Source organism: Colletotrichum lupini, chromosome 4, assembly GCF_023278565.1.
Source record: "Colletotrichum lupini chromosome 4, complete sequence".
In the NCBI taxonomy this organism is placed as follows: Eukaryota; Fungi; Ascomycota; class Sordariomycetes; order Glomerellales; family Glomerellaceae; genus Colletotrichum; species Colletotrichum lupini.
Window position 1 is genome coordinate 5051388 of NC_064677.1, and position 12479 is coordinate 5063866.

Here is a 12479-nt window from a genome sequence, read left to right on the forward strand (position 1 = left end):
GACTGAAGTATATTCAGAGAGTCTTGTCTGATGAATGATTCGTAAATGATGTAAATATGCATCTTTAAGTCTGAGCTTATAGAGCCAATGGATTATGTTTATCGTCATCATTCCCCTGCAGATGCGTTAACTACTCTTTCTCTGCTGCCCCCGAGAACATACTGATTCGCTGGTTCGGCAAGAAGGAGTAGTCCAAGTAAGCGTTGAGATCCTCAAAATCTCCAACTGGGTGATGTATGTTGTCATGGTTATTTACAACGCCGACGTCGAAGTGATCGTATCCATTCGCGTGGCTTGGCATTATCGCACCGCCAGGCGCTGGTGACGGCATGGCCGTCGGGCCTCTGCTCGTACTTTGCGCATGGAACGCTACCGGAAGCGGGGGAAATGCCAGAGATATACTGTCAGGGGATGCCTCTTGTTCAAAGTCCATGGTAGAAGTTCCAAGGCCGCCGACGAAGGACTCTTGGCCGGTGCCTTGACTCGGCGAGAATGCAATATCTCGATGATTCGATCTAACACGAGACACCCCAGGAGTCCTTGGGTTATCTCCAGTCGGCAGGGAGATTGTGTCTGGACGGGCATCATCCGAGTAGACTGCCTGCCGTATGTCGAGCATTCCCCTGCCCTGATGCCGCGCTTGAACCAGCCGGCCGGCAAATTTGGATGCTAGGTTGTCGGACACATCGCCAAGACCGTTCCATCTTTGAGCTATGATGTTAAGACTGTTTACTAGTGAATCAAAGCCATCCGGAAGAGCAACGTTGTAGTAGGTTGAATGGGCCAGAAACATTCGTCCACAGATGAAGAGGCAAAACGCGAATTGTGGGCTGATGACTTGCTGCGAATCTTGTAGAAATTTCTCTGCAATGATAGCCACCTCTGTTGCGGCAGCCATGCACGTTTCGGCACTAGATGCTGAAGGCAGTCGTATTCCAGTAGCTTGCCATTCGGGCAACGGATAGACGACGCCCTGATGAAGCAGCACTACGCTCGAATTGTGCGTCAGGTGAGCGAGAGTGAGATTGGGGTCCATGATGCCGTCCACGTTGAGAACGCATGCCTCCCGCCACTGTTCGGGAAGGAATATTTTCCACCTATAGGGTGTCAGCGTCTCTCTCGAAATCAATGATTACTGGAAGACTCACTGTACGAGACGCAAGTCAAGTTGTTTGAACTTCATCAACCAGACTTGTATCTCGTGTGGCTTGGAGACATCAATAGCTTGCTGAAGAAAGAAGGACGTCACCAGACTAAGACTCTCGGTGGCTTCGATGCAATACGCAAAACCTCCGAGTGAATCCTGAGCTGCCTCTTCCAAACGCGCGGTAGGAAGGGTTCCACTGGAACCGCTGGACTGATCAGCTACACCGAAATATGGTGTTGGGGTTTGGAGCGGTTCTCCATTCTCCCAAAGCGCCCCTTCGCAGGGTAGACGTCGTTTCACGTCCGCGCTGGTGAGAGAAAAGTTCCAACCTGTTGCGACACTGCAGAACCTGTCCATCAGAAAGATATTCCAGAAAACTCGACGCCTCTCTTCTCGTTCGCTCCAGCTTCGACATAGCGGCAGGAATGCCATACGCTTTATGAGATGCTTCGCAGCCGGTGGTTGGTCTTCGTCTTCGACACTGAGCTGTAGCTGCTCAACTGTTCGGGTCATGCTACCAACGATAGACTAGAAACACGTAAGTATGGACCAAATGTGAGGCGACGTGCCACTAACCCAAGCGGATGGACCTCTGCCACTGCCAATCTGTGTTCATTGATCAGCTAAGTTATTTGAACTCAACTTGAATACATATTCGGGACTGTACTCACGGTGTCAAAAGCAATTATTGTCAGAGCTTGAAGATTCTCCACTGAGAAGGACTCCATGCTGTTCAGTATCACAAATTGCCGACATCTTCGTGCCCTGCGTGTCTTTTCCTCATGCAGTCCTAGGCGGGAATCTTGGGAGAACCTTGCGCACAAAGAAACTATGGCATGAAAGATGGTGTTGAGATGGGGACGTTGGGCTGGGTCCTGCATCCTCTCCCGAAATTGGCGCACGTGAAGCATAGGAATCCAGGGGTGAATATTGGAAAAGTAAATATCGACAAGAGCGTCCATGAGGTCCAGCTCTGGCAGTAGGTCTGCTTCGGTCATGGGATCGAAATTGAGACTTGTTCGCGCTGGCTTTTCCGTCGCCTTTTCCGGAGTGGCAGTGTCTTTCGTCGGAATGGTTGCAAGTGTTGTCAACGCAGGCTCTCCACCTTCGGCCAGGGTTGCGAGAGTGTTTTTGAGCGCAGTCGTTCTCTCGTTGAGCGACACATTCGAAGAGTCGTCTTGGCTCGGACTGGGGGCATTACGGCTGGCTGCCGAATTCAAGCAGTTGAAGACCTGTTGCCACAGGACTCCTTGACCTAGGAACATGTTTTCGAGCGTGGCTTTAAGCAGATATCAGCTTCATGATAACATTTCTAAAGACTCGCCAGACGCATACCGACTCTCTGGCTGAGGTTCTCAACGGCACCAGTGCGCAGTCCCGGTTTTGATCTTCTGTCATCGTATACACATTCTACATCTGGATATGGAATCAGGTGAGCTCCTCATTGGCGTCAGAGCAGAGACTGACTGTATCGTACACATGCCGAGCAAGGCTGCCGCCTTGAGCATCTAGCCTTCTTCTTTCGACAGGATTGACAGCTTAAGACGTCGTATCAGCATGAATTGGTCGATTGCGCCGTGGTCAATTCGGGAAGTATCTCACGCGGGGCCTTCAGTATCCACGCCATTCGCTTGCGCACTTGAGTTTGTCCGCCTCTTCTTGGGTCGGGGCTGGCTGTCTTCCTCGCCGCCTGAGCGACCGGACAGCACCTCGTCGTCGTCTTCGAAGACCATCGCGTATACAGGAACTGCGGAAGGAAAAAAGAGTCAAGAATGAGGAGGGAAATTGAAGGATGCAACGACGGGAATTTCCTTCCCTCACATTCTTTTCCAGATCATGGCAGGAGCTATCTAATTGATTCGTCCATCTCCCGTCACTATCCAAACCAAGCGAAAACGCCGCTGTCGCAAGCCACTTTTGGGGATCATGTCGGGGTAAGACCTGAACGTGGAGAAGGTGCATGCGGGGAAGAACTAGGCATCCCTCACAATAACATGCCACTGGACCGCTAAAAGAAGCCACTATGGAGGGGATCCTTGACTTGCGAGCCTGTTGATCGTCGCTGTAACCGTTACTTTTCCTCGTCTGAACGCTTCTGAGACTGTGATACTACAGCCGTAGAGGCCGGATGAACGACTTGACCATGAGCATTTGAGGGTTTGAAAGAGACATTATATCCTTAGATCTTGACTCTAGCTTCACATGGTATGAATTGTCCTTTTTCAGATCAAAATTTCTCACTTAATTCTCATGGTAGTAACAGCAATTGACCGGTAGTCAACATAGGCGCGAGGTATGGAAGATGCCTCCTTAAAAAGACGGATAAGCAAGTAATCTCGATAACCTCGGATAGTCAAAATGACAAGAGGAGGCCGGGGAGCTTAGCGTAACCCCGAATCTTGATCTGTCTAGTCTCAATCAGAGCCTTCTGCCCTTACACTAATGCATAGCAACGCCCCCGGTCTCTGAACTGACGATCTGCCCGCCAACCCCAGCTCCGGGCGCGGGCGAGGTCCCGGAGACTGCCCCGGATCACCATCAGTCCACGTTTTTGTTCTCTAGGAGCGTCTCTGACTCCGTCGTTCCGGGCTCGTGAAAGCTGGGGTCCCCAGAGTTTCAATATTGGTTGCATATAGAGGCTTACGATCCAGGGAAATCCGGGGTAAGCCATGAGACAATATCAAGCAGCCTCAGTTACAATAGGTCTGAAGAAGAACAACTCCATTGCACTGCAGCAACCTGAGCGCCGTACATCATGAAGCAGGGTCATACCGACAAGGAAAGTGGCGACAATGCCATCGCGCCGGCACCTTCTCATGTGGCTTATGAGCACCAGGAGGGAGACAAGTCGGTGAGTTTACTCCTTCAGTATCGCAGAACCATGGCTCAGTCGTAGAAGAGGAGGGTTGAAGGTGACGTAGGGGTTGGGGAGCTTTCGACTACCATGCATTTCATATGGAGATAGCATTCGGCTAATACACCCCACAGGCCAACGGATATGCTGATGCTCAAGCGATCTATGTTGACGACAAGACAAGCAAGGAGCTTTTCTGGACGATTAACAGACGAATCCTGGCTTGTATGCTGGGCACATACTTCTGCCAGTCCCTCGACAAAGGCACCCTTGGCTTTGCCTCCATAATGAACATCAAACAAGATGCCAACCTCGTGGGCCAACAGTTCAGGTAAAACAATACCTTCTATCCGTAACCGGGAAAAGAAGGTTTCGAAGAGCAACAGCTTACTTTTTGTTAACTAGCTGGCTCGGAACAATTCTGTATATGGGTGTTCTCGTTGGAGAGTACCCGACCAATTTGCTTCTGCAGAAACTCCCCGTCGCAAAATATCTCGCCGCCAATGTTTTCTGCTGGGGCATTGTAATTGCATGCTCGGCTGCCGCCAAGAACTTCACAGCCTTGATGATTGTCAGATTCCTGCTCGGAGTATTTGAGTCTTGCGTTCAGCCGGCTTTCATCATCATGTTTGTCAACCCTAGCCGCCTGAATGGTAGACAATCCTGCTGACACAAAACTAATAGGACTGTCGGATTGGAAGTCCAATTCGACCGCGGCATACAGCCGACTGCGCAGGGGCCAATTGGGGGCCCTATTTACGATTATCGTAGCCAGCCTAACCTATAGTTAGAACCTCCTTTTTATACTTACTACGCAAATATTTATATAGTTTAATTAATCTCTTCGTTAACTACGGTTCGAACTAACTACCCTATAATAAGGATACTAATACTAATTAGTAATTAAACTTTATTATTATAGATCGGTAAGGTATTTTATTACGTAAAAGAGACGACTTTTTAATACTATATAAGATAGGAGATTTATATTAATTAACCTTATAGAAATAGATAAAAAAGAAGGCGATTCTTAAATACTATATAGAATTAAGTAATTATAGCCCTTTACTACTTACGAGAGGTCGACGTTTACTATATTAAATTACGTTAATTAACAGAACTACTTAAGTAACTAGCCTTTTACTATCGCCCCGAGTAGCTTTTTTACTAAACGACTTTTTTATAGCCGGCCTGCGATTAGAAATTAACTAAGGAAGCTATTTAGAGATTATAAAGAGCACGAGGCTTAAGAGGCTAGAAGTGTACGAGATAATAGAAATCGGTAATTAGTAAAGATCCCGAGACTAATTACTATATCTTTTTACGGTAATATAAACGTCTACCGCTACTATTATTAAAAAGAATTACTAAAACCTACCCTTTTTTACTAAATAAAAAAGAGGATCCTAGTAGGTATAATAGCTAGTAATTTAAAAGGGTAGTAGTAATTATTAAAAATAATAAAAACGAGAGTAGTAGTAAGACGGTAAGAAGAAGCGGGAATCTCCTAAACCCTAATAAATTCGTTGGGTAGTAAAAGCACGGATTTATTATAACCTGCGCGCGGATTAAATATATCCTTATTAAGATTAAATACGCTAATAATTACTAATACGGGCATAAGCTAGAATAAGCCCCTTAGTAAGTTAGGGTAAAAAAGAAGAGGACGAAACCCGATCCTAAATAGAATCCTAATCCTTTATAAATAAATAAATATTAACCCGGACTATTAGGGGACGTGGATATATAGAATTACGGATTAGCCTAACGGTAAGTAAATTAACGTAGTATTAATCTATTTAACTAAGGTCTATAAGAAAAAGGGGCTATAGGGGTAACCCCTATTTTATAAAATCGTAAACGACCTTAGCTACTAACTAGACGAATAGTTCGCAAGCGTAAGCCTAGGAATCGCAAAAGTAGTTAATAAATTCCTCTATAGGCGAGGGGTATTACTAGCGTAATTATAATTATAAGAGCTATATAAAATACTAATAACGATAATTATAAAAGAGGAATTTGTGCTATAGAACTAAGCATAGGTTAATAGAGCGTATAATTGCTTTAACGAATTTAAAAAAAGGGTAAACGACCTAGATTTCCTCCCTATAATTACTAATAGAAATCTATTGTTATAAAAGGATATACCGGGGTAAAATATAGTGCTAGAAGTACGATAATCGATAATTCTGCCTATTTTAATCTATAACTCGTTACTGCTATTAATACGAAATTCGGCGCTAATTAGTTAATAAGAAAGGAGGTAGACGACCTAAAGTTATTAATAATACGTAGCGACGCAGGGTTTATATATAAATACTAAAAATTTAGTAACGAATACGAGGCAATTTATAGACCTTAAAAAGATCTTCTCGAAAGAGAAATTATACTCTAGGGGGAAGTATGAGGTTTTATAAGAAACCCTAACGATATTTTATAATTACTACGAAAAAGTCGGAATTAGGGAACACTAGTACTATTCGGTAATTAATATCGTACTCGTAAGTAAAGCCTTTAATTATTATTATAAAGCGGTGCGTAATTTCGATCGAAACGACTTTTTTAATATAATTAACGTAATCCGAAGCCGCTTTAAGACTTATAATAAGAACCTAGAGCTCTTATTTAAGCTACGAGCGATTTTTTATATATTTATAACTAGGATAATAGAGGGCAAATTGCGAGTAGAGATCCTTAAAGAGCTTATTAATCGAATCGATAAGCTAGTAAAAACCTAGCTAAATAAGGGGATAAACGAGCGGAAAGTCGGATATCTTTATACCGTAGTTTAGCGTATATTAAAAATAAAGATCACCCTATACTAAGTACTTAAAAACTACGAGACGCTCTACTTAAGGCTAAGATCTAGCTTTAATATTAAAGCGAGAATACCGTACTAAACCTATTTTTAAACGTACGACGGCCCTTATTAGTAATATTAGGTCGATCGAACGTATAATAAGAAAAGAAAAGAGGCTAAATACGGTAATCGCTAATAAGGAGGCCTAGATTCGTTAAATAGGCAGAGATTTAACTTATAGGTAGGGTAATAAAAGAGGTAATATTATATTTATAAAAAGAATAGATATTAGTTAAGTAACTACTTTAAAGAAGAGCGTATTAAATCGTACGAATAGTATAGAAAGTCGAGGGTAATAAACGGTAAAACTAGCCCTCGTCGGTTTAACTAATTCCTTATTATATATAAAAGTAGATCTAGGGGCACGGAACCTAGTAATAGTAGCTAAAGTAGTAGCCTAAAGTATATACTCCCTATAAGAGATTTAGAAAATAAAAAAGATCTTACCCCCTATATTAACGAATTAGATTACGACGAAATCGACGATATTAACTACTCTTTTTTCGCCCCGTTAGCTTCTAGAGGATATACGAGGCTAAACGAATAGAGGATAGTAAAAGCTCTTAATAAATAGGCTTTTATTTATAGATAGTAAGAGAAGGTCCCTTAAATAACGAATATAGAGGTAGCTAAAAGGGCGAATCTAATAGGGCCGAAGCCTATTTTCTTAATAATTAAAAAGAAGACGCTATCTTTTTTAATATTTAAAAAAAAAGAACATAGTACTAAGCAAATCTAGGGGTAGCTAGAGGGGTCCTTTTTATACTACTTAGATCCCTTAAATACTAAGCTTATATAAGTATTTTATGCGAGCGAAAGGTACGGCCTAGATAATTTTTATAAGATTATCCTAAATACTAGGGTATTATAATAGTTAATTAAAGGAAAAGGGTAATTCTAAGCGCTATAGAAGATCGCGCTAGTAACGCTTAATATATTAATAATAGGTATTACGAGGATTAGTTTCGGCCTAAGTAAAGAAATCGTCGCCCTAGGTATAGTAGAAGTAGAGACGTACTTCGGAACGATAACTTTTTATATTTTACTTATTAATACCCTATTTCTCTTATATCTAAAAAATATAGATTAACTAGGTATTATATTTAATAATATAAGGAATAGAATCTCTAGCGGTAAGTACTTTAAAATAGTTAAACGACGATAGGGGCATGCGTTTATAAAGCTTATTAATAATACGAAGTCGATTAATTATCTAACGGAAAGTAAGCTTAGAAGACTATACTAAAGATTTAGGCACCCGTTAGTTACGAGGCTATATAACCTCTTAAAGTAATTAGGTAATAATAATATCGAAATAGGGGCGCTAGAGTAGTTAACGAAAGTATATTACTAATACTAAATAAATGCGCAGAGCCTATATAGATTTAAGTTTAAATTACGTAATAAGCTTAACTTTAACTAGGAAATCGTCGTTAATATTTTCTATTTAAATAGTTAGCTAGTACTATATATAATCGACGTAACTATATCCTTCTAGGTAGGGCAATTCTTTTACGATTTATAAATAAAAATAATATAAATAGCTTTACGAAAAAGCTAGATCGATATATACTAAGGACCGCTAGACGGTATTAGAACTAATACTAATACTAGCTTTAAGTTAATAAAATTTAGGGATAATATAACGGCCTACGGTATATAGCTAAAAGTCGTACTTATTAAAGCGTACTATAATATTAAAAAGGTAGAGAGGGCACACTAGTAGTTAAAAAGGGCGTTTAGAATTATTAAAAAGGAAAATCCGGATTTTATTAACGACGAATGCCTCTAAATAGTACTTAAATACTATAACGATACTATGGGGCCTAACGGACTTATATTAACGCTATTAGTATTTAGAGCATATTTAAGAACGACCTTAGCCTTATTACCGTCGCTAGGCATAAGCTAACGAGCCCGAGTAGTTAAAAAAGTAATATAGGTACTGCGCGAAGTAAGTATAAAAAGGTAAGTTAACGAGGTAATTACTATATATAATAGGCCCGATATAGGGGATAATTTAAATATACTACTAAATTCGGATATATAAATATAGCGCGAAATTACCTAATAGTAGGCTAGGCTATATAAGTTAATTTTTATTAACGAGCGCTCTTATATAGTTACGAGAAATCGTAACTAGCTACTTAAAGTATTAATTATAATAGTTAGACCGTATTATATAGATCTTAACGAGGTGATTTTTAACTTATAAAAAGAAAAAGAGCTAGGGGAAACTATATAACCCGCGGTAGAGGTATAGGAAATTATCCTCGACGAAATCGTCGTAGTAGTATTAATAAACGATAAAGAAGAGGAAATTACTAAAAGGGTACTAATATTACTAGCGAGACGTCGTAAAAAACTACGATAGTAAGCCCTAACATAGCAATTTATCACTAGTAACGACGTAATTAATACTTTTTATATAGTAAAAAAGAAAGCCGATTTCGAGCTAGTAGTTAAACTATATAAAGAAGGTATAATTATAACTATTAAAAAGCTATATAAGGGATTAGATCTTATCGAAGTAGATACTCTTTATAATCGAGGGGTCTATTAATTTATCTTATACAACTTAAAAAAATATATAAACTTTTATATATTTAAATTACGAATAGTTCGTAAGATTAAAAGGAAAGGAATACCCTAGCCGTACGAGAAGTTTAAATACGTAATTTAGGGGTACGGCGACGTTAAAAAGGCGACGCTACTTATATAATCGCCCACTATATAGCGCTATAGCTAACGATTAATAATAGTACTAATAGCATCGTTACGGAAGAAGGGATATAAGATTTAGAGCCGTAATATTACCTAGGCCTATACTTAATTAGCTATAGGGCTTATAAAGAAAATCCTAGCCTATTTACCGAAGGAAATAGCTAGTAAGTACTTAAAAAGTACGATTATTAAAGTACTTAAGCTACTATATAGGCTCGCAGAATCGGGCACTTATTAATAAACTACTTATTACGATTTTTATATTAATTAACTATTAATAGTTACCTCTACGTACGACCTATACTTACTAGTTACGGAGTACGAAAGTAACTAATTTAAGATCGTTAAAATATAAACTAACGATATATTAAGCTTATCCGATATTAACTTTATAAAAAAAGAGGATAAGGAGCTTTAAAAAGCGGGCTTCGTAGCGAAGCTAAAAAAGGTCTTTATAATAAATACCCCCCTAGTATTTAATAATAAGATTCTTATAATTAAAAGGGAAACCGTTATTTTTTAATAAAAAGGGTAGGGTAAGAAAATTAACCTTATTAATCCGAACGTAACTAACGTTAAGAAGTAGTATAAAGCTAAGCTTGTGCAAAGGGTATATATTATAAGTATTTATTAGCCTAAGGTAACTTTTAACTACGCTAGAGTAGTATAAGCTATAAATTTAACTAAATAAGACGTCGAGGTATTTAATAAGTAGCTTAAATAGTAATAAATAAATCTCGATCGAGGTCTCGTTTACTACCTAATCGACCTTACGATTAGTAAGCTCTACGTCTTCGTTAATAAGTTATTTACGAATAATAATAACTTTACTTCGTAATTAGGGTATATTATTATCCTAGCTAATGAGAGTATAAGTAAGAGCGAATTCACTATATATAGTAATATAATCTATTACTCGTTAATTAAAAGTAAGCGGGTAACGAGAAGTATATTAGCGTTAGAGGTTTATAGTATAATTAACGGCGTTAACCTCTTTTACGTAATTTTAATAACGCTAAGGAAGATTACCGATCGAATTAGTTTTTTACTTATTCTAATAGTTATTTATATAGATTCTTACTTATTATACGAATACCTTATTAAATTAAGAACGACGAAAGAAAAGAGGCTTATAATCGATATTATAGCCCTTAGGTAATCGTACGAAAGGCGCGAGATACTCGAGATCTATTAGATTAATAATAAAAATAACTTCGTAAACGCTTTTATAAAAATAGTACTAAATAAGGGATTAGAGCAATTCGTAGGTAGTAAAAAAGTTATTATATAAATAGAGGGATAGGTTATATAAAAAGAGTAAAGAAAAGGGGGAAAAAGAGACGACTTAATAAACGGGCCCGAGGTCGAATTATACCTCTAACCATAGTAATTAAATCGATAAAAAAAAGAGAAAGTTAGTATCGGATTAGAAATCTAATTTAACTATAGTATATAGCCGACTACGTAGGGGCTAATTAAGGGCCCTATTTACGATTATCGTAGCTAGCTTAACTTACGGTTAGAACCTCCTTTTTATACCTACTACGCAAATATTTATATAGTTTAATTAATCTCTTCGTTAACTACGGTTCGAACTAACTACCCTATAATAGGGATACTAACAAGGACTTTAATATGGGTATGTAGTTACCCTATCTCTAGCTCCAGTATTCCCCCTGTCTTACTAATAAAGAAACTGCAATTCAGTACACAAAAAGAGAACAGTCAATTCTGACTTCCCTGTAGTACTATATGAGCGGAGTCCAACTAATAGCACGTCTACATCCTTCCAAAGGCCTAAAGCCTCCACGACACTCGACTAACACAAGCAACGTAGATCGGCGGCATCATCGCCTGGGGAGCCTCTCACTACAATGGTCATGAGATCAAGTCATGGCAGCTTTTGTTCCTCGTCCTTGGCGTGGCGACCTGCGCCTGGGGCCTCTTCATCGGCTAGTAGCTGCCCGACTCGCCCATAGCGGCCAAGTGCTTCAACGAGGACCAGAAGCGCCTCATGGTTAAGCGTGTGCGGGCCAACGAGACGGGCATTCAGAACAAGACGTACAAGCGCTACCAGATGATCGAGACCGTCACCGACCCCGTCGTGTGGTGCTACGTCATGCTTCAGGTCACTTCCACCCTCATCATTAGCGGGCTTGGCGTCTTCTCCAACCTCATCATCTCCTCGTTCGGATTCACGTACCTGCAGACGCAGCTCTTAAACATTGCACAGGGTGCCGTCACCATCATTGTCATGGTTAGCAGCGCGACCTTAGCTACTTAGTCGAGACAGACTGCCTAGGTTATGCATGTGAGTAAAAGCCAAGAATTACTCACTATAAAGAGACGAAGCTAACTATTAGTATCCCTATTACAGGGTAGTTAGTTCGAACCGTAGTTAATAAAGAGATTAATTAAACTATATAAATATCTACGTAGTAAGTATAAAAAGGAGGTTCTAACTATAAGTTAGGCTAGTTATAATAATCGTAAATAGGGCCCCTAATTAGCCCCTATATAGTCGGCTATATACTACGGTCGAATTAGACTTCTAATCCGATACTAACTTTCTCTTTTTTTTATCGATTTAACTACTACGGTTAGAAGTATAATTCGACCTCGGGCCCGTTTACTAAGTCGTCTCCTTTTCCCCCTTTTCTCTACTCTTTTTATATAACCTATCCTTCTATTTATATAATAACTTTTCTACTACTTACGAATTACTTTAATCCCTTATTTAGTACTATTTTTATAAAAGCGTCTGCGAGGTTATTTTTATTATTAATCTAACGGATCTTAAGTATCTCGTGCTTTTTATACGATTATTTAAGGGCTATAATATCGATTATAAGCCTCTTTTCCTTCGTCGTTCCTAATTTAACAAGGCATTCGTA

The 12479-nt window shown here is 39.6% G+C and overlaps 3 protein-coding genes across 3 annotated transcripts; 2 read left to right on the forward strand and 1 right to left on the reverse strand.

The window, feature by feature from the left end:
• Window positions 1-130: 130 nt before the first annotated feature.
• On the reverse strand, window positions 131-2880 carry CLUP02_08621 (uncharacterized protein; the record flags this gene model as incomplete). Its single annotated transcript, XM_049287607.1, has 6 exons — window positions 131-1097; window positions 1149-1675; window positions 1819-2426; window positions 2483-2563; window positions 2627-2685; window positions 2750-2880. 6 exons carry the CDS (start codon window positions 2878-2880, stop codon window positions 131-133), a joined length of 2373 nt encoding a protein of 790 aa, XP_049144750.1.
• Window positions 2881-3902: 1022 nt separating this feature from the next.
• On the forward strand, window positions 3903-4788 carry CLUP02_08622 (allantoate permease; the record flags this gene model as incomplete). The annotated part of the gene is made up of 4 exons (XM_049287608.1): window positions 3903-3998; window positions 4136-4332; window positions 4407-4628; window positions 4686-4788. The coding sequence occupies 4 exons, from the start codon at window positions 3903-3905 to the stop codon at window positions 4786-4788; spliced, it is 618 nt and encodes a 205-aa protein (XP_049144751.1).
• A 6671-nt stretch (window positions 4789-11459) lies between these two features.
• On the forward strand, window positions 11460-11869 carry CLUP02_08623 (uncharacterized protein; the record flags this gene model as incomplete). The annotated part of the gene is made up of 2 exons (XM_049287609.1): window positions 11460-11462; window positions 11546-11869. 2 exons carry the CDS (start codon window positions 11460-11462, stop codon window positions 11867-11869), a joined length of 327 nt encoding a protein of 108 aa, XP_049144752.1.
• Between the last annotated feature and the right edge of the window lie 610 nt (window positions 11870-12479).